This window comes from Nyctereutes procyonoides, unplaced genomic scaffold (assembly GCF_905146905.1).
Source record: "Nyctereutes procyonoides isolate TBG_1078 unplaced genomic scaffold, NYPRO_anot_genome, whole genome shotgun sequence".
In the NCBI taxonomy this organism is placed as follows: domain Eukaryota; kingdom Metazoa; phylum Chordata; class Mammalia; order Carnivora; family Canidae; genus Nyctereutes; species Nyctereutes procyonoides.
Window position 1 is genome coordinate 621,770 of NW_026575148.1, and position 23,130 is coordinate 644,899.

General features: G+C 33.1%; 1 protein-coding gene across 5 annotated transcripts in view; it reads right to left on the minus strand.

Annotated features, from left to right (window-relative positions):
* Positions 1-590: 590 nt before the first annotated feature.
* The window catches only part of TMEM161B (transmembrane protein 161B), a 69,647-nt gene continuing 47,107 nt past the window's right edge, over positions 591-23,130 (minus strand). For all 5 annotated transcript variants that reach the window (XM_055312823.1, XM_055312826.1, XM_055312825.1 and 2 more), the window contains 7 exons: positions 14,389-14,540; positions 13,834-13,894; positions 13,195-13,335; positions 10,426-10,539; positions 8,150-8,324; positions 6,796-6,892; positions 591-5,614 (listed from right to left, as the gene is read on the minus strand). In XM_055312823.1, the coding sequence (XP_055168798.1) occupies positions 5,337-5,614; positions 6,796-6,892; positions 8,150-8,324; positions 10,426-10,539; positions 13,195-13,335; positions 13,834-13,894; positions 14,389-14,540 (1,018 nt within the window). In that variant the 3' untranslated portion in view covers positions 591-5,336. The remainder of the gene's footprint in view (positions 5,615-6,795; positions 6,893-8,149; positions 8,325-10,425; positions 10,540-13,194; positions 13,336-13,833; positions 13,895-14,388; positions 14,541-23,130) is intronic.

Sequence of the window (23,130 nt, forward strand, 5' to 3'; positions counted from 1 at the left end):
GGGCGTGATCCTGGGGTCCTCGGATTGAGTCCCATATTGGTTCCCTGCATGGGCTCCCTGCTTCTACCTCTGCCTATGCTCTGCCTCTCCCTCTCTCTTTCTCTCTCTCTCATGAATAAATAAATGAAATCTTAAAAAAATAAATAAAATTTGAAAAATAAAAGTTTGGGTTTTTCCTACAATTCAGTTTTTTTCTCTGATGTTGATATTCAATTTCAACAGACCATTCAGTTGCCAGAGTATCAACTTTAGACATAAGCCACTTATCAAAACTGGTACATCGACCATTTACTATAATGATAGAAATTTAAATATGTGGAAAAAAGTTACATTTCATGCTCTGAGGAAATGTTAAAAATATAACAAGTAAATATACACATAAACACACAGTAATTCCTGTAACTTATCATTGCTCCTTATTTAAAGTAATTCTACTAATGAAACTAGTTTCATTTGTTTAGTCTTTTAGAATTTTCTATTCATAAATATAAATTGTTTCACTAGAAATACAGAAAGAAAAATGCATTCCAAATAAAATAGATGTTAAAGCTAATTTTTGTAAAGAACTATTTTAAAAAATACATCTCTTTCATTTTTAATACTTCAGCAGTGGGTACATTTGACTTACTCAAATTGTGTTATAACATTTAAAATTTTGCTAAGATGCTATTAATCAAATTCGTCCTCAGCCATGTTACCCTTTGTTAATTACCTCTGTGTTAACAGATTATCTGACAGATAAAAGAACTGGTGGGCAAAATTTGTCTGCCAAGTGGACATATCATATTGCTCCAGGGTCCTGTAACTCATTTAAAATCCTTGGAGTCTTTAAAAGTTCTACTAAAATAAAATGTAAACATGTCTGAATTAAGTTAAAAAGCACTTGACAGAAAAACTATAACAAGCGGACTCAGATTATATTTCTTACATGCTTTACTGTTCATTGGCAAACAAGCAGCATATAATGCCTATAATCCTTTCTGTACAGTACACCAAATCAGAAATATAATACTATCTTTTCAAGTATTTCGTTAGTGAGCACACAAATAGCAAAGTCCAAGCAATCGAGGTGTTTTGTCAACAAATAAACTACAGGGCTCATAAGAAAAAAAAAAAACAACACTATGAAGGGTCTTACTTCCTACAAGTCATTCATTACTCCAATTACTTTCTCAGTGAGGCTTTCTCTCAATGCTCTGCTTAAAATTTTACTTTATCCCTATCCTCCATCTTCATATTCTTTCTCCCTTCCCTGATTCCTCCCCAATCTCCACTTATTAGGTCACTATCTAACATATCCTACATTTGACTCATATTCATTTTGTTGCATTCCTGAACCAGACTCTAAGCTCCTTGAGGAAGAATTTTGATGTTTTGTTCACTGTTGTATGTAGGGCAGTTTCTGGAATATTATAGATACCAAATAAATTTTACTGAGTGAATAATTAAAAGAGTACAAAACAAAATGTTCCTGAAAAAAAACACTTGAAGTTATTTCCAAGGAAAAGTGAATGAATGCCCTCTAACCTGATCTGTGACTGCTCCTGAAGCCAAAAATTGCTATTCATTTTTCTCATGCTAACACACACAAAAAATTGATACCAGCTGTAAAAATATATAGCCATACATTTAATGTAAATTTTTTTATTTTATGATAATACTGAGGTCAAAAGTGATGATAATTCAATTCTATTTAATTACTAGAGGTTGAACACTTAGTGCAAAAAATAGCTAACTGAAGGCAGCAATGGGATGTTTCTTGATTATTAAACTAACATTCTTTCCATAAAATTATATTGTTTCTTCATTTAAGATGATGAATAGGTCTTCTGCCAAGTGGGAGAAAGGAGGGGAGTAACCATATACAGGGAATTATAAGGGGAAAAGAAACATTTCAACAATGAAATAGAAAATACACACTCTGAATCACTAAAGAGAGGCCCACCCAACATAATAGTTTGTAGCTAAAAAGAAAGGAGTTCAATTTTAACATAAAATAAGCATATGGACAAGCTATATCTGGTTTTTCTTTTTTCTTAGGAAGAAAAAAAAAAAGACTAAGTAAAAATTTTACCACTTTAAAGAAGAGAAAGGTTAACATTAGTTTTGTGATCATCCTTAGTGTCCATGTCAGAGTTATCATGGCACATAACCAGCTCAGTTATGAAGCCAGGGTACAGACATAATGAGACAAGTAGGAGTTAAAAGACAATATTGTAGAAATATCTGAGAACTGGGCTCATGGTCTCAGATCATAATTGTGTTTAAATCTGATTCTTTAGGCCACCTAAAGGTCTGTGAAGATGTGGGATGATCTACATTCAAAAATCACTTAGTTTTATTTTGCTGAATAGAGCCATATACCATGATAGACCATTTTCAATTATGAGATGGCTCAGAAAGTGTGTTTGAATTCAGAGAATGTTGAGACCCTATGCTTTTCAGTACTGAGAATTTAATCTTTCATTTGAAAGAATAAAATCTATCCAGTGAAGTTCCAATTATAGATTTCATAATGAATTCTACTTATTGCTTCCTGGACCTATCAATTCCATTAATGGATGAATATCTGTTCTGAATCATAACTCAAGAAGAAATGTCACTATTTTACCAATGATATTTATATCAGAAACAATAAGACAATGAACCCATTCTGCTTGGATGCGTTGGTCATTTAAGCATAGCAATTGGAATTCTGGGGAAAATGCCAAAGATAATCAAAATGCATACGGATATTAAGATAAAATTATATGCTTTTCATTTCAGACACATCAATGGGGGTAGGAGGGAGAATACAGCTTGGATTTTTATCATGTAATGGGCAGGGAATTGGGGGGGGGGCAGGAATCAACATATTGTCAAAAGCAATTCCACAAATCATATGAAACAAGATTATAAGGATTCCTAGTTAATTTAACAAAAATATAAAAAAACTGATCTATGAAGCACTTAGTTATATTGACTAGAGCCCAACATAAATAATAAAAGAATTCTACTGGCCTAAGAATATTAAAATATTATTTGGAATCATTTTGCTATATATATATATATATATATATATAAAATTATGTTGTACATCTAAAGCAAATACAATGTTATATGTCAATTATATCTCAATTAAAAAAATATTATTTGATTTACAGAAAGTATAAACCCTTTACACTCAGAAACAGAATTTGTATACATAGACAAGATGCTTAAATAAACCAGTTAGTAGTTACAACCATCATATTCTTCAAATTTGTTTGGAAAGGCTAAAAAAAACCTAAACCAAACCCATTACTTAAATTAATGTGCAGTTTGAACAAGTTCACAGTACACTTAGGGAGAATTCAAGTCTAAAAAGAGTGAATCAATAGTATTTTAGAAATGCAGGTTATTTCATCCAATAATAAATTCTATGCCTCCCCTGCCCCACCCTATATAATACCATGGTACAATCTTTGAAACTCAAAATAATAACTTAAATTATAGTTTTAAAAACGTAGCTCTTCAATAAAAATGGTTTTATAAATATCAGGTGAGGTTCTTTTCAAGTCCAACATGTGAGAACTTTCACATACAAAATAAATATCATGCTTTGCTATAATCTTATTAAAAGACACTTATTTTAGTGGATGCTGTTATCTCAAGATGTATTTGGAATGTTCCTTTTGGAAATACACATGAACTACCATTTGGCTATATTAACAATTCTTATCAATCAGAGTTTTAGCCAAATTAAGCACTTATTACTCACTCATATTTAGAAATGTCAGCTAATTCCACAATATTTAATCTATACCAAAAGACAGGAACTTGCTGCACTGTGATTATTCAAATGAATGTGAACCACAAACCTTGAAATTCCAAAAGAGATTCAAAATTTCTTTCAATAGTGACAATAGCACTGAAACCATAGCACTAACATATAGCCTCTGAAGAACATTCAATGGAAGAATGTTTATCTATAAATTCTGCTATTTGTTGAAAAAGGAAACAGACTTTATCTCTTATATTCATTCCCTTTATAACTGAAGCTCTTAATTTGGGGTTTTAGATAAACAAAGAAAGCATCAAAAACATTTTTAGATCTTTTTTCACTTCCTATGAATTTTTCATTCAAGTTACTTCAATTTCATTCTGTAAAGAAAATTATTAACATTTCTTATTCTAAACACCATAAACCTAAACGAATTCCTATTTACCATGGGTTTAAATGATTCCTGTAGATTTGGTTAGCGGGAAAAGTTCTGATTTTTGAAAATGACAGAAAAATAATTTTAATTTGGGAGAAATCATCCCAAGTACTTATAAAATTCTAAGCAGTCTCACACATAGGTAACACAAATAAATTGCTTGATCTAATGAACTTTCAAAACATATTTTAATCTCATTCCAAAAAGAAAGAAAATTTCTAGATACAAACACATCTCATTCAACCACATTTAATATACATTCAGCAACTTAAAATATAAGGATCCAATATTTTCACCTTTTATAATCTCAATATATTATATATTTAATATATAATATATACAATACATACAGGTAGTCAGCAGGATTAAAGTAAATTTTTAAAAGTCTGATCAATGTTGATAAATATCTTTAGACTAATAAAAGAACTATATTTAGGATCACAGAATAAAATATGGGAGTTCCAAGCCTATTAGCAAGATTGCAAATGTTCATATAGCCAATCATATTAAAAGATCCCTCAAACTGGATAGAATACATTTTAAAACAATATTCTTGCTACTCTCAGGCAGCAGTACTTGTAGATATTAAGCATGTACATCTCCATAAAATTTAAAATTACTATGCAGCTTTCTTTACTGTAATATACAGTAGCTATTTCGTCCTTTCTGTTGGATTTTGCTATTGTTGTTTGAAGACTGACTAACATACTACCAACAGAAGTGATTTTAGCTCCTTTCCCTCCCCCAAAGCATGGCTCAGTTTGAAGATTGTTCTATAGGCAGCCAATATGAATATTAACAGTACCTTTGTACCATTAAGAGCAATCAATCAATAAGTGGAGTCAAATGAGAAGTTTCAAAGACTGCTGGAGGTTTCTGTAAACCAAGGTAATCAAAAGTATTACCCCTGTAGATAGCCCTCTCACATTAGTTAATACAAGGAGTTAAAATTCCAATGCCACAGTATAGCAGTTAATAATCTACTCTGTAATTTTAAATATTATACCATTGATTCACCCTGAGAATACAGAGGAAGCATTTAAAACAAAATATTCTGATATGTTTTTTTTCCTTTGTATTTGCTTTCTTCTGGTTTCCGACAGCACAAATATTTCAATTTCGAGTGTGACTTGGATATCCGTTTTTGTTAATTAAGATTCATGCCACAGTCAGATACTGGTGATAGAAAAGCCCAAAAAGGCTTGTAGAAAAGAGACAAGCAGCAATCCACCAGGTCAGAAAAGACAGAAGTCCTCGAAAAAGCAGAGGAGTGAAAATATTTTTTAAGCTGCTCAGTGCCACTGTTATTTGTGTAACAGTTACCTTCACCTTCCCATCAGCAGATGGTAATTCAGAGGAAACAGAATTGGAGGGTAGAGTATTATCCACTGGCAAGGTAGAGCTAGATTCTGGATAAATCCCCCAGGAATGATTACCTAGAAAATTCAAGACACAAGTAAAACTTGAAGAGTAACAATTCCAAGGCTTCTAATTGAAACAAGAAAATCTTTAACATACACTTGAAATTAAAAACAAGAAATTTAGTGGCATAACAAACTATTTCCTATTGAAAATGAAGTAAAATAGCGTTTCTACATACCTGGTAAAAAAAAAAAGAAGTCATTTAATTTGATTAGACTACAAGCTGGTCTTATATCTGTAAAAGTAGAGATAAAAGTCTAATTTACCTTTAATTAGCTGCACTAAAACCTGGTAAAATAATAACAATTTTCTCCCTTGTAGAATACATTAATCAACTACCTCTACTGGAGTGACAGGGAAAGACTCAGTAACTTCTTAGAAATCTTTTCTACCTTTAGAATATCAGAATAAATTTCTTTCTCAGAAACTATCTATGATTTCAATGTGAGAGACTATTAATAGCTTCCAAAAGTTTTTCATCATATATTTTCCTATGTTGGATAGGATATGAGTCACATAATTTATAACTGAGCTACCTCTTTATGTTCCACAGATTCCTAAAGGCCATTTACATCTATCATCATCTCTATGGTATCTACAAAGCCCACCCAAATAATACATTTAGTTCCTTTGGTCTTCTTAAACCCCCACACTGGCTGACTGCCTGATCTCAGCAAAGGGAAATGATCAATACAGTAATAGATAGTTCTCGAATAACACAACACAGGAACTTGATAGTTTAGTGAACAGATTCATACGAGAACTTTGTTCTTCTGCTGAAAAATCTTTATCCTGTCAATATCTAAAGTAGAACTCACCAAAGGACCCTGCAATTCATATAAGTATACAATTACCTTATAATAACTGAAATGTTAGGCATTAGTAAAATCTTTTATAATCCTTTTTACAACACAAAATAAATAAGACTAAGAGTGCTCACTCAAGTTACTCAGTAAATTTGGGGATTAATCTTTAGCAGACAACTCCTATATGTAAAGCATAATATTATTAGAACTATATGGACCTGAGTTTTCAAAATCAATATTATGAATCAACTTTTAAAAGTTTGCCATATTTCTTCTTAAAACTTTTAAAGAAAACAATTTTAAGAAGCATACTGCTTTGTAGGTAACAAAAAGCATTATTCATTATAGGTAGAAAGTAAAACAACGTATTTCCCAGTTACCAGGCCTACCTAGTGTTTTCAAAAGCAGAGTTGTGTGAAGCAGCATTACCAGAGGTGCCACATACTGCAGGGCAATGACACAAAGGTAATAAAAGACTCGAGCCACCTGCAACCAAAAGCATTCTTAAGTGACATGTTAAGAGTGAATTAAACTTTCATATAATTGTCAAAATGAATTGCTTAAGAGATAGGTAATCCCATCATGTGAAGGAAGCTAAATGCTATTAAGTTTGCACTTCATTATAAATGACTCCAAACTGACTTCAGGAAGGCTTAGTTTGAAGACAAGTTTTTAAATGTGAAAATATTAAAATAAATTCTTTGAAAATAGTTAAGTGGTTAATATAAATTGGAGAAAATAACCACTTAAATTCAATTAGTATATTCACTTACATTTCAAATATAAAACAAAATGCTTGTATCTCTAGACAGACACCACAAACATCAAACTAAATAAAAATGACAGGCTGAGCCATAAACCCCTAGTAAATAAAAACATTAAATCTCTATTCTATATGAACATATTCAACTAAAATCTGAGGTAAAATTATACAGAATGAAAATACATAAGATAAAACAAAAAGTGTCTGAATCTTTTTTTTTAAGTGTCTGAATCTTAATGAACACCCCTGACTATGAAAGACAGTAAAGAACAAAGTACCCAAAACCAAATTTCAAAAAAAGACATGATCAGATTATACAGATCCAGTTAACTATAATGGTGGATGGATTCCTAGCCCTTTCCTTCTCTGAAATTCCCATTAAGTTAAATATTTACATTTTATGTTCAAATACTTCGAATAATGTCACATGGAATCAACTTAGTCACTAAAACTAATATTAAGTCTTGTAAATCTTAAAGGCTAGACAATATATTGTACTGTCTTCCAAATCAATGTGGGGGAGGAGGGGTGGTGTCTCATTTAGCAACAGTAGATATACCACAGCACTGCAACCCAAACTATATGATACTTTAAGTACTAAGGCAGGAAGAGGACCTGAGACTGTCTGTTCACTTAGCACCAAAATCAGATCAAGATCTCTTCAGTATCTTTCAATTTAGGATTATGCCATTTATTTAACATCAAGAGTACTATGGGATAAAATTACTATTAAGGGAAGTTAAGGAATGCCCGGGTGACTCAGTGGTTGAGAGTCGGCCTTCAGCTCAGGATATGATCCTGGAGTCCCGGGATCGGGTCCTGCATCGGGCTCCCTGCATGGAGCCTGCTTCTCCCTCTGCCTGTGTCTCTCATGAATAAATAAATAAATTCTTTTAAAAAAACAGTAAGGGAAGTTAAATGCTTTGTTTTCTTACAATACAGTGTTTGCTATTTTTCAGTGACTACAGTATGAAACTTACCATTTTCTGTAGCTCAACTGTACTTATTCGCCCTGCTTCTTTCTTCATTTGATCCACACATTTCTGGGCTAAGTTTAAGTAAGCTTGTAGGTGACTGCGCATCATGGCCAACCGCAAAGCACACAGCAGGATTATTAACCAGAGTCGCAGAGTATCGAATGTCGCTTCTGTCATTCTACAGATCAAAAAGTTGATATGGTGCTCTCAAAGACCAAAATACATTAACATCTAGTTATATGTGTCAGTGTTCACCATATAAAATATAAGATACCTATACTTAGTTACAGTTGGAGATATAAAACAAAAGTATCCCACACTATACTACACTTTCTATATAATACCTTTGACTTGTATAATAGAACTAGAAAGATAAACGTACCTACCACGAAAGAATACTAGTAACAGATATCTAGAAGAAACGTGTAGAAGATACATGGGGTCCTTTTCTCTACCCTCCTTCATGAAAAAAAAAAAACTGGTTGTAAAATGAAGAGAAGCTGAGAGCTCTTACACTGGAGAGCAGGAGAAAGAAGGAAACTATAGAAGACTGTCTTTGGAACTATCAAGTGAACAACACATGCCTAGTGTTTTGTCTGATTACAAAGATATTTGAATAAATCTCACTCTGCTGAGTTCCTGACTGGGATCCTAGGAAAGCCAGTAATTCTGATATATCAATGAAGAAATTGGTCTCAGATTTCTCTCCAACGAGTCACTTAACCTATGAGCTCAAGCTGCCTCAGTTATGAGCAATTCCTCAAGACTAAAATGAGGATTCCAGGTAGAAGATGTACCCTTATGACTTTTTTCCCAGTTGACTGGAGAGGGATCCTTAAAGGAATTTAGAAAGCAGAGGTAATTTCTGATGTCCTTTCGTGGCTTAATGTTTTTAAAAGACCATGGTTTCTCCTTTGATAAAAGCTAACACTACGAGTAATTTGAAAGCAACAGTTAGACCATGCTCCCCGTACCTATTCTAATCTCTAGCATACATCAGGCGCTTAATATGACGGTTGAAATGTGTGAAATTACTTTTAAAAACACTGGGAATCTGTCAAGTTAAAATTATCATTAAGACTTACTTGTGTGGGGGAAAAACATTACAGCTTCAATGAATACTTCCCTAGTTCAATAAGATTAACTTAAAAAAAAAAAGTCATGGTCATCACTGATTATATACTCCAAGACAAATCTGTACCAGGATCTAAAAGAAATACATAATATAAAATGTATACTGTGGAGTCAATGACTAGTCAAGGTTTTCTACTTTAATTTTGACGAGGCAAAGCAGTGAAAGAAACATTGATTAAGCATTTACTTCCAGCTGGTTGCATTACATGCATTCTTTCATTTAATTCCAATGGTAACTTTGTGAGGTAGATACTATTATCTTCATTTTCCAGATGGGGAAACAGAGGCTCAGTGAAGTTAAATCATCTCCCTCACGTGACAGTTTCAGTGAGATCAGAACTAGGGTTTGAACCAGCTTTGTCTGAATCTTTCTATTACTTTCTATTACTTATGGAACATAGTTTCATAAGGCTAATGAGTTAATATATCAAGTATAGTTATTAGCACCTTTTAATAAATTGTTTCTGTGTTTCCTTACTATCTTCTTCTGTTAAAAAGGAAAATATGACCTAATATTAGATAATAATGGTAAGGCATTATTTTTAATTTGATAGGGATGATGATAATACTATGCCAGAAAATGTCCTTATTTCTTAGAGGTGAATACTCATGTACTTAGGGGTGAATATGTTAGATCCCTAGTTCACTTGAAAAACTACTACATCAAACAAAAGTGAAGTAAATATGGAAAATACTAGCAACTCTTATAAGGACTGAATATGAGTATCCATTTATACTACTCATTTTATCTTCCGTAATTTTCACAATTAAGGAAGAAAAAAAAAAAAAGAACGGCAAAAAGAATATTAAAAATAGGCCCCCAAACACAATAATGTCAGATAGCAACTGGACGTTAAGAGAGAAGACAGAAAATCTTACAAGTATACAAGATAACATCAGTGTGGATTAATGATCATTCACATTCATTAAGGAAGATCATAAAAAGGTCAAATGATGATTTGTAGCTTCAGTTTTCGAACACATCTTTTAGCATTTCTATTAATGCTTAAAAACACAGTATCAAAAAAAAAACCCCAGTATCCTAATATTATCGTTAAAAAACTTAAATATAGTATATACCATTTTGGAAAGCAGTTTTGACTCTCTAAGGAAACAAAAATTAACCCTCAAATACCCATACTTACAAAGGGACACTTTCTTTACCCAATGGTGGGTTCATAATGTAGTCTTTGGTTATTGGTTTTACCCACAGCAGAACCATAAATAAAGGAGCCAAGAAGTTGATATGAAGTAATGTTCTGAAAGTATGTAAGAAATAAATATAAAAACCAAGGAACAAAATATATTAATACATTAAACTTGGAACTTACAAAATGAAGACAGAAACTTATTTTCAGTATTCTGTATTAAGGTACTACTGTCATCATTATTTTCTATTTATCATTATTACTCAACACTGATTTGAGCCCCTGCAAAACTACCTCATTATCTGAATTTTTCAAATGAGAACATTTAGATTCAGGAAAGTTAAATGACTTGCTCATGGCAGTATTACAGGTTAAAGGCAGATATAGCACTAAAATCTAACAGTGTTCAGTTCCATTCTAGTGTTAACAATCCCCTACTACATCCCTGATTTGGTAACACAGGTACCTAAATGACTAACTTAACACAGTCAATGAATCCAATGGATTGTCAGTACACAGGCATCATCTTTTGACACTTTTTCAGTGCAAGCTAAAACAAAGTGCCTCCTCATTAAATATAAGTAAGAGTCAGTGATTATTAGCAAGGTCCACTAGAAGGCATATGGCACATGGAACCTACTATAACAGCTTTTAACTGAGGAAACTTTCAATATGCAATGATCATGTATACTGTTTTAATAACACTGTTAAAATTATAAATGATTCATATATTTTTATTCCTTCATGAAGTATTATGAAGTTCATTTCCCTATCCTATACATACCAAGAAAATGTACATAATCCAGAAAGGCAATATACTGAATACACCAAAAGGTTTTAGGTTTGAGTTATAATTTCACTGTTAGTTATTGTGCCAAGTTTGTACCCTACAAAGATAGAAAACTGGTAAAGACTGTTCTTATTTTAGAAAAAAGAATCCTTCTATTTTACCATGTTCTGTTTTCATGATCAATCACAGTGAAGGGCTAAAGTGGAGGATTTTAAATACACACCCATACACATGCGCACACACATTTCAAAATCTTCACTACAGTGCAAATGACTGTGATCCATGTGAGGCAAACAGGGCTGCATCAGAAAACCATGAACACCTGACAGGGAATGGTGGAACTTTGGTTCTAAGCTCTGGCATTAAACAGGACTAATGCCTGGGCACGGGGCTGAGGGAAACATTGTTCTTTGTGCCAATCATGCTAGTTTCACAACAGAACAAGCTTGCCCACACTCCTGTATCACGGCAGAGTGCTACAACACAGTCAGGAGTTGCAACAAACTGAAAATAAAGCTCCAAACCCCAAAAGGAAAAAATCTTAAAAAGAAGCTATGTTTTACTGAAAAGAAAACTAAGATGTGCCCCCTCCCAATCCCAAACCACTACTAAATGCTTTAAATGTTTTTATAAAGTGATTCTTTCATCCCCCAGCCTGGGTAAACCACCGGGTGCGGGGGAAGAAAGCAGCAGTATTAGGTATGCAGTGTTGCTAGGGAACACTCTAGTATCAAGGAGCAGCCCACAGCGGTTTCAGTAGCTGGTGAAGGGCTCCCCTCCACCCACCCTTTCAGCTTATTTAAATCCTAACACTGGGGTTAGTGGACTGAAGTGTGTGTGTAGAGAGGAGGGGAAGAAACAGGTTTTGTTTTAAAAGAAGCCATTAGAGAGATGGATGGATGTTGGGAGAAAGACAGGATGCAGCCAAGAGCATGCTGAGTAAAAGGAGGGGAAAAAAAAGAGGGATGAAGAAGTGGGTACTGGGAGGTGAGAATAAGTAGGCACACATGCAAACACGTGTGCATGCACACACAAACACAACATGTAGAAAAATGGAGGGAAGGAAAAACAAAAAAGATTCAAAATTAAAGGAAAATGACATAGGTAAGAGATAAGTAAGAATATAAAGACCAGAGAATCAGCATCATTAAATACAGGGCTTTAAGGGCAGAAATGTTAAAAATGATCACTCAGAGAAACTCAAAGATAATATATACATAAATCAAAATGGAATATTCTCAACTTGAGCTTCTACTGCAAAACATAAAGACAAGATGGAAATTTGGGTCTGGATATGAATTGAAAGATATAAACCTGTCGTTCTGCTAAGGTGTCTAACCAACAAAAAATATCTATTGCAACCACAAAGAATGTAGTAAATGAGCTTTGAACTATATGCAAGGATTCAAATAGGAGTTCTCCATTTGATAATTAAAATAGAATTTGGCAGTTAAAAGTAATCTATGATATTCAATACTGTACAGTAGCAGCAATTCCCAAATAATGTATGAATTTAACAAAATCTCATAAACAGATCAATTTAGAAAAACATACATTTCTTATGCATAGAGTGAACTTTCAAACCATTTTTAAATAAAAAATTAAGATTTACATACAATTTAAATATTTTTTAAAAAACTGTTGATTTAAGAGAATTTCCATAGATCCTTTGTTCAGTTGTAGAGATTACAGTGTCATAAACCCTGACTTCTGAGTTAAAAAGAACATAAATACTGGTATTTCCATTTCTTAACAAGTAAAAAAAGAAATTTAGTAATTAATGTATGTTTTTAATCACAGGACTTAAAATTTAGAAGTGAATAAAAGACACCTGCTTATAGAAGAGGAAGTAGTGTGACATCAAATGGTTATTAATTTTCAATACAATAATTTATTATTTCATTACAATAATATACCTTCATTAAGATGGAAAACATATATTTATCTGCATGTGCTTATGTACATTTTCCGCTTACTGTGTAATTTTTTCTGTTGCCAAATTCAGGGCATCCAGATGCATTTGAGCCAGTCGTAATCCAGGAAATGTCAAAAAAGCCCCAATGAGTGAACAGAAAATAGCCAGGAAAAATTTGAAAGTAAGTTTTGAAACAGGACCCCTATAAATAAAAATTAAAAAAAAAAAAAAAAGACAGTAAGTTCTGTATGTCAACTTTTTGGGAATTTCCTTTCCTCTAATCAATTACTTTATAAACCACAATAATAATAATAACAAAAACTAAGTGAACTTTTACAAAAAGACTGCTTTTACTCAATTATTGATAACGGATATTGGTGAAGTGTAAACTAAATCAGGCATCTCTAGCCATACAGGTAACAACCCAACCTGCATATTCAACACAGAATTTGATATATGACTCAGGTATAAATTTATTTAATCTCTGGAATTAAATCAAATAAAAGCAAATCCAAATAGGAATTCTATGAAACATACTGTCTTTATATGTATGTAAAAATTACAAGTGAGGATACTTCTAAAAGTCCTACTTTAAAAAGGAGTTCTTTTCAAGGATTATAAACACAAAGCCACTTATAATAAATGCTGTTTTACGAAAAAAAAAATTTAAACTTAAGTGATAATATTTTTAAAAACTTACTGAGATTCTAAACCTTGCTTTTCAAGAAACTGCATCGCACTATCTGAAAAATTTGTAAAACCTGCAGGGAAAAAAAAATTCTTAATACAGAATCTTTCTTTGGAAATAAAATGTTAGGAAACAGAACATCTTAAATCTTGAAGTGACTAGCTTAGCTCTTTCATGTGCTAATTAGTATGCCATAATGCAATAAAATTTGGTTATTAGCAGGAACAGTCTTTGAAAACATCCCTTTGATATTTGTACATTCCATAAGTGTGCATAAAATTTGCATCAAAATTTGCATCTTTATGTGAGTAAACTTCAGCATTGCAGAAACTTATTTAACTGTAAGGAAAAAATGAGGGGGCAGCATTTTTGGAAAAAAGTAACAAAAAATTTAGCTGAAACAAAAAAGGGAAGATCTTAAGAATAATAAAAGTTCATTATTTACATTACAGAATATACATCTCAAACCTAATTTTAAAAACATATCAGATATAAAACTTAATGAAGTAAAAAATATTAACACTTGATAAAGCAAAACTGATTTTTAAACTTCTATGAAATGATTACCTGTTTCAAGTCCAAATTCCAGATAGTTTTCTGTCACAATCAAGACTGCCATTGCTTTCACAAAGAAAAAAAATCCAAAGGTAACACAGACTGATCTTTCACCACCATCTTCAACTTTAAAATAGTGTGTAGTTAATGAAAACAGAACTTTGCTGCAAAAGAAAAAGTTCAGGAAAAACCACACGTAACTTCATGAGAGTTAAATAGAACCATCTTTACGGGATTTGAACTTCAATAAAATCTGACTACCACATTTATTTTGATTCTACAGCATGCTTATCTACAAGGTGCCCTTTGGATAGAAGTGAAAAACTACTGAAAATCTGATTAGTCTTCCAGGAAATAAGACATAAAAACAAAGCAAATTTTAGCGAAGTTTATAACATTTTTAAATTATTGCAAAGTGCACATATACACGTGAAACTGTAACTAGGAAGAGAACGTATTTGTTTTATCGGACTCCAATTTTACTAGGAGGTTATTTTAGTAATTTTATGAAATAGATTCTCAGTGACATGAAAAACCAAGGTAGAGTTATTTTAGGGAAATACCTTTCCTTGGGCATGTTTTTCAAGTAACTTATATTTAGAATTAAACACACCCACACACAGAACAGAAATCATCTGTACATCATCCAATAATTCAAAATTTGAGAATTACTTATAGCCACTGGCAAGCTGTGGTACCTGGTATTAACATTTCACGGATCACCATTAAACAAAAAACTACAAAAATAAGTTCCAGTTGAGTACTCAAAACAGCCAAAGGTTCAACATGTTCACCTATTAAAAAAATTAAAATGCTTTTATCTTACATAAAAATTTTAGATTATTTTATCTGAACTCCTCCACTCCTCCAACTAAGTGATCAAATCAAGATCAAACCTGTGGATGATGCAAGGCTAGAACCCAGACTTCCATTATATGAAATTGTTCTTGAAAGCATAAACCTGCCAAACAAAATAATAAGGTGCTTGGCCAAAAACAAGTGAAAATCTAGAAAAGTTGACTTCTATATCAACTGTATGTCAAGCATGGAAAATAGTAACAGCTGTCACTTAGTACTTGCAAGTGCCAAGCATTACCAATTAACCAATTTCATACTCACACAGCCAACTATTATCATTACTTCACAGATTTTAAAACTGTGGCACAGAAAATTCAAGTAACTTGCCCAAGATCACACAGTTTAATTAGAGGAAGTAGGGTTTAAATCTAGGTGGTATGGATCCAGAGTGTTCACTTAACAACTTATTATACTGCCTCTTCTACTGTATACAGTACTTAAGTTATGTGGTAGTTCAGCAGTAACACATGAAACCTTCTAAAAATAGAGCTGCCATGACAGAGTGAATAGTTCAAACACTCTCATGATCAGAAGAATCCTTCTTCACGGAAAGCTGGGAAAGTATACGAACTCTCATCCTTACTTCTTAAAAAGAAGCTTTTTTTGCCCTATTTAAAAATGGTTAATAAACTTACTACCCCTTCTCTACTTTTTTTTTTTCCTCTGGATACTATCTAGGATACTGAATATCCTAAAGTAAGCCAACTTAAAGGTAATAAGGATAGATGACTTTTTGCCATTTTTCAAGCGAAACTTGAAATAAATCTCTCCTATAACGTGAAGTCCATTAAATCAAAGATTGTCTCTTGTTCAATGCTGTAGCTGGAGTGCCAAGAAAAATGCCTGGCACACAGGAGGTACTCAATCAGTGAAGGAATTTTGCCATAGAAATAATGTTTTTATGGCAGTTTAGGTAAGCTAAAATAGTATTAATTTCTATGCTTTAAGGGTAAATCGATCTTTTGAAGAATGGTATCAAATTCGACACTATTCCTCAGGGATAATATACTCAAAGAAAAAAAAAACCCACTCAATGTAGAAAATGTTTTAAAGATCTGGTTTTATTATTGGTAATAACAAAAATATAAATTATTTACCACCCATGGTCATAAATTTAAAGGACTGCCTGGGTTTTATAAAGGCAGTGACTTCCTTTTCTTAAGGGCTTTGTGGTGGATAGTTCCCCCCCTTAAAACATAAATAAATAAATGAAGGAAGGAAGGAAGTATAGGAATAGCTCATCTTACCCACCTATTCTAGAGTAACCAGGCCCCCAGAACAATGTGTGATGGAAAGTATTTTATTAACACCCTATACTATATTCAGCTCATTTTTCAGTATCATCCTTTTCCTGCCATTTACTGTTCTCATCTGTTATTTCCACTCCAGCTATTCTCTTTTCACATAAATCTCTCTTCTTTATCTTAAATACCATAATGCAAGATAAATACTTTTTGTTTCCCTTATTATTAGTAATGGTGCTATTTTCTTTTGAAAACCATGGTCCTACTTGACGGGATGAGCACTGGGTGTTATTCTGTATGTTGGTAAATTGAACACCAATAAAAATTAATTTATAAAAAAAAAAAAAAAAAAAAAGAAACCTGAAAAAAAAAAAAAAAAAAAAGAAAACCATGGTCCTGTAAGCCAAATTGTAGACAAAATGAACTCTCCAGGGCTAATATTGCCAGGGAAGAGGCCATTTATAGCATTACTTCTCTAAAAAAATATTTATTTCTAAGCATATTAGAATACAATCTACACGTTAGTTTGTGGAGATACTACCTACAAATCGCTATACTAGAAATTGATTTCAACTTTTTAATATACTTCTTCATAGGTTATAATATTTATGCTACATTCTATAAATAAAACACCTGATTTGCTTCAAAGCTACATCCGGATAATGAAAACCCAGATAATAACCCCTGAACTTTTTTATTAAAAAGACTTCTGCATGTTTTCACATTTACTATAGTGAATACCTGCTTTAGGATATATATATATACACACATATATAACCAGAATACACAGACAGAACTTCAGCAAACACCTTCTGAAGCCATTTGCGAGGTAGTCTAAGCATCTTCTTTATATCCTCCATAACTCAGGTTAAATACATGCTGGTTAAGTATTTGAATAAATTACTTTTTTTTATACAGATTTTATGTATTTATTTGAGAGAAAGTGAGAGAGCACAAACAGGAGGAGCTGCAGACAGAAGGAGAGGGAGAAGCAGGCTCCCTGCTCAGCAGGAAGCCTTGATTTAGGGCTCAATCCCAGGACCCTGAGATCATGACCTGAGCCAAAGGCAGACACTTAACCAATGGAGGTACTCTGGTGCCCCTGACCAAATTACTTCTTTAATGTTAAAAAAAAACAAACAAACTCATAAGCATATGCCATTAGTTTACAATTATGAACCTCCAGCAAATATTCAGCACCCTATCACAAAGTTACCTTGCTCAATTTATCTCTGCAGTACTCTGGTTTCAGAATAAGAAAGAAATCTGAAACTCTACTCAAATAAAAAACAACCTACACAATAATAGATGTCAGTTTCCATGATATTGAGCACTAAGGGGTGAGGGGTAACTAAATTATTTTTATAAATCTTCAAGTCTTATAAATCTGTAAAACCAACAACCTCTGCAATTTACAGTAAGAATTCCAGGAGTGATACTTACATTGCAGTTACTTTCCAATGTAATATTTTGTGATATTCCATCTGTTATTCATTCACAATTCTCCCTAAAATCAGCTAATATTATTGTACAAGTTTTCCCTAAACATATTTGTCAATCTTTTTCCTACTTTGGCTAATGGCTACTAACTTATTTACATGCAGTAGGAGTAGATCACTTCATTGCAGAAGTTGGCATGATTTTGTAATATTCAGCTTAAGGAGGACTGTCAAATTGATAGGATGTCAATTTCAATTAAAATGACTAATGAGGGTTTAACAAAGCACAGCTAGGTTCCACATCATTTTAAAACGTAATATGAATTGTTTTTAACTTTTCTACAACTAAATCATTACATATATCTTACCACTACTTTTTTCTTCACTTCTGTAATAATATATTCATTTCAGAGTTTTGCATTTATACTAGTATCAAAGACAAACACTGGTAATCTATAGTTGCTTAAAGTATAGAGACTTTCGCGGGGGGGTGGGGGGGGGACGGGACTATATACCCAAGATAGGGCCCTGACAGTAATCAAAAGTCTCCAGTGAGGGGAAATAAAGGCAAGAACTGCCCCGTCATCAGTGCAAACCTATTCCATTAACTTGGGTGAAATATATATTGTTTGTAATGAAAGATGCTTCTGAGAGGAAGCACACCTGTGTGTGCATGCAGGAAAAAAGCATTACAAGGCATTAACCTAAACTACTTTGCATAATCTAAGCTTGTGAGACAGTTTGCTAATTAACAAAAGTAACGAACACATTGTGTTTTAAATTTACATTATAATTTAGTAGTTCAAATTACTAAATACCACAGACTTCTCTGCTTAAAACATCCTTCAGAGAAAAAAACAAAGATTGCTTACTTAACTTACATTACACATGTAAGATTCTACTACACAATTTTTTAAATAGTGCAGTTATAAAAGCATAACCTCATTATATCTATGATTAAGTGACATTAATCACTTTACTAAGAGCTGAAACCAGGTTAAGTGTAAGCATTATGAAAGCAAATAATAATAAAAAAAAGACTTTTTCAATAAATAGGACTACTGAAGCTTTTCACCATGCAAATCATTGTTTTTCTTATAATGTAGTAGAGAATCTATCTCTGAGCACATATTCTAAGAAAGCAAATTAGGAACAATTTTACAAGTCTTTTAAACTTCATCCTAACTTTTAGCATTCAAGGAATGAAACACAAAACACTGTTTAAGACTGATGATGAAATTCTAGAATATAGATGCTCCAATTTTTCTCTAGTCTAGGATATTCTGATTCCTGTTCATTGAACTCTTCTCCAAAACTTAAGAAAAAAAAAAAGAAACGATGCTGGTGACTCACTTTATGAGTATCAAACACTATAGGTCTATCTCTTGACATTATAACGAAGAGCTTACACACTGGAAAAGAATAAGGAAAACCAGAGTAAGATTAAAAACCAAAATACAACCCACCTCCCTCACCACCAAATCACAATTGAACTGCTTTTGAGATCTAGCTATGATCTCTCTCATTGCCTGAGGGCCCTAAGCCCAGGCTGGAAAAACATGGCTTCATTTTTACTAAAAATGGATACAAGAATCTAGAGACAATTTCCAACTCCTTCACTTACAATAAAAAGCAAAACAACATCTTAGCCAAAAGTGGTATCAAATGACCAAAATGAAATTTCTCAAATATTACACCCACTGCAATACTTTGTTACCAAAAAATAATTGCAAAATATGTCAACCCTCAATGGAAAAAAAATAAAAAAACAAAATTAGATGCAATCTAATCCAGGCAGGAAGCCTAATATTCCTTATATCACTACTACTTTAATATATTAACCACAAACCACCTAAAGTGTTATATCTCTGAATCTACAATTCATATTGAATACAAGATGATTCTTACTATTCAGTCCCTATTAGAATAAAACCTTCCCATAACCCACAGTGTAAAAAACACATACGTTATTCTGAAATGTAATATTATGATCTGACTAGACAAACATTATGGTCAAGTTTTCATTCAACAATCCCCAAGCCTCCACTTAAATCAGAATGGTATATTTACCACCTCCTAAATGTAACAGCTATAGTGTCTTAGATCACAACCTATTACCTGAACTACCTTATTCCCTTCCTCCTACCTACTCAAGGACTCAAGCTCCACATCCTTTATGAAGCTTACCACTAACTCTCCAGCCCAGACATCCTGTCTTCTGAACTCCTAGCAATCACAACTATAATTCACCTATGTATGTCATATGCTTTTTTCCTTTTTTTAAAAGTAGGCTCCACATCCAGCGTGGAGCCCAACGTAGGGCTTGAACTCACAGTCCTCAGGATCAAGACCTGAGCTGAGATCAGGAATTGGATGCTAACATGACTGAGTCAGCCAGGCTCCCCCCTCTATCATATGCTATCATGAACTATAGTGTAACATAGATGGGAAGAAAGTATTCTCTAGATCTAGGCTGCCTGCCTGAATCTTGGTTCTACTCCTACAATGTGATCCTCCACATAAACTTAATTAACCTCTCTGTGTCTCCAATTTCTTCAGTTGTAAAATGCAATTAATACATCTACAACCTCAGAGGGCTCTTTTGAATATTAAAGATTTCTTTGTAATTTTTAGCAAAAACCATGTTTTCTATGTAACTGAATAAAATCCTGAACTTCCAATACCAAAAAAATAGTATGGGAATGTATATAAGGTCAAACAGATTATATAATGATAAAAGAACTTAGTTAATTTTACTTCATATACAATTCCCAGTTATGTTTAAACTTTTTAATCTTTTTCCATGAAAATCTAAGTTAGGAGGTACAGTAATCTACAAAACACAGCAGTGTTAGGTCAGGCTGGAAACAGGCATGAGTTGACTTCTACTTAAATAGAAATTGGATGCCCAACTCTCCACTCCCTGTGCAGCCAGGTAACAAACTTCACTGTGACTCCAGCAGAAGATGAAGATTTGGCCTCTGAAGGAACTGAATGTGAAGTAGAGAATTTAGATGAAGGTAACTGTATTGAAATCAGAATAAATGAAAGCCTGGATAATCAGAAGTGTTCTCGCCTTCCAAACATGTGCAGCAGATTCACACACTCAGGCAAGGAGATTAGATTCTCTTCTAGAGAAACCAAAAAGCCCCAAATAAAAAACCAATAAATAACAACATTATGGTGTACTCGTAACAAAACTAGCTTCAACATTACCAAGTTTTACTTTCCAGGAAAGCTAAGCAAGCCCTACTTACATACAGTTTCCAATTCACTTGTAGTGTCTCTGACTCTTAAACATGGAAGAAAAGCCTGGAATCCACAGACATTAAAGCAAAGATCAGAACACTTTGTTAAAAGATAGTAAATATTCTAGGCTTTGTGGACCATCAACTTCTCTGTAGCATATTCTTCTGTCTTTTTAATTTCTTTAAATAACCCTTTAAAACGTTAAAAACCATCCTCCGCTCGAGAGCTAAGACAGGATTCAACTCCGATGCAGCAGGCCAGTTTATCAATCCCTGTATTAGAGTGTAGCATCTTAAGCAAAAGAGAAAAAAAAAGCACTGGAGAAAAAGTAACTTGGAAGAAAGAAAGATGATACAAGCAGCAGAATAAAAAAATTTTACATGTAGGTTTTTATACACAGAATCTACATATAAGATATATCTGTATTTCATAAGGCTAACCAAAAACCAATAGAACACACAAAACAAATTTTAAAAGATTTGAAAGATAAAGTTGAGGAAAGTTCTATCAAGCTGAAAGCGTGACAAAAAGAGAGACCAATCTAAGAGGTACAGTATCTGACTAACAAAAGTAGAAGACAGAAAGAGAACAGGTGGTGGAGAGATTACAAAAGAGAGTAAGTTATCAAAGACATCATAAAAGATATTTCCAAATGCAAAGTTTCCAAATTAAAATAGCCTACCAAAAGCCCAGCACAAAAGAATGAAAAAAAGATTTCCAACAGAGTCCGTGATCATGAATCTTCAGAACTAAAGATTGTAAAAACTTCCTAAGAAAAATAAAATCATATGCAAAAGATTCCATATCATGACACTGTACTTCTGAAAAGTCAAGTTTGAGGTTGAGAACAATGAAGTACTGTCTTCAGAATTATGAAGAAAAATATCGACGACCTGGAATTCTGTATTCAGGTTAATGAGAGTACAGAATTAAGACACTTTCAAGACTGCAGTCTAAAACTAGTTACCGGGCATGCTCACTTTGGCAGAAAGCTCCACCAAAATATCTGAGCAAACCAAGAAAGTGAAAAATACTGAGTTCTGGAAATGGGAGATTAAACTTGGGAGAAAGGCAAAGAGAATTCCAAGATGATAACAAATATAAGTCCCAGGAAGATGGGTATCTTGAAGGCCTGAGGGCAATCCCTCCAGGTAAAAGCTAGAGAATGGAGGTTTCCGGGAAGGATATCCTTACATGGAAGGAAGAGGGCGGGAGAATGTATACAAGTTATAAGCAACCTTGTGGAAAACAATATGGAAAAGTGGAATTAATACAAAAATAATAATAATAAATGCAAAGAATAAGTGAATTTTTAAAAATTAATGAAAAAATTACAAAAGAAGCTATAGCACCTTATAATGTACACATATGAATAATATTTACATAGGTATAATAATCACTGAATATTGACACTTTTCAGTAAAACTGTAAAGTAATTAAATTAAGAACATAAAGAAGAGGAAGCACAGAGGATGCCATAATTTAAGAACGGAAAAATCCTCACCTATCAGAATTGTCGAAGTAACAGTAGTATAAGTATTATATTCAGAAATACAAAACATATTTTTAAAGGAAGATTTTTTTTTAAGATTTTATTTATTTATTCATGGGGGAGGGGGGCAGGCAGAGACACAGGCAGAGAAGCAGGGTCCATGCAGGGAGCCCAACATGGGACTTGATCCCGGGTCTCCAGGATCAGGCCTTGGGCCGAAGGCAGCGCTAAACCACTGAGCCACCCGGGCTGCCCCAGAAATACAAAAATTTTTAAAAGCCAAAATAACCAGCTAAAACAGAAGCAGAAGTGGCAAGGAGGTTCGGGAAGCAGACTCCGTTTTTAATACGTTAAGTACTTTTGTCTATATAACCTATGTGTATATATTATTTGACAGAAGTTAACATTTTAAGAAATTCAATCTAGGTTTTAATAAAGTCTTGATCTACTACATACCCTCAACTCCAGAAAA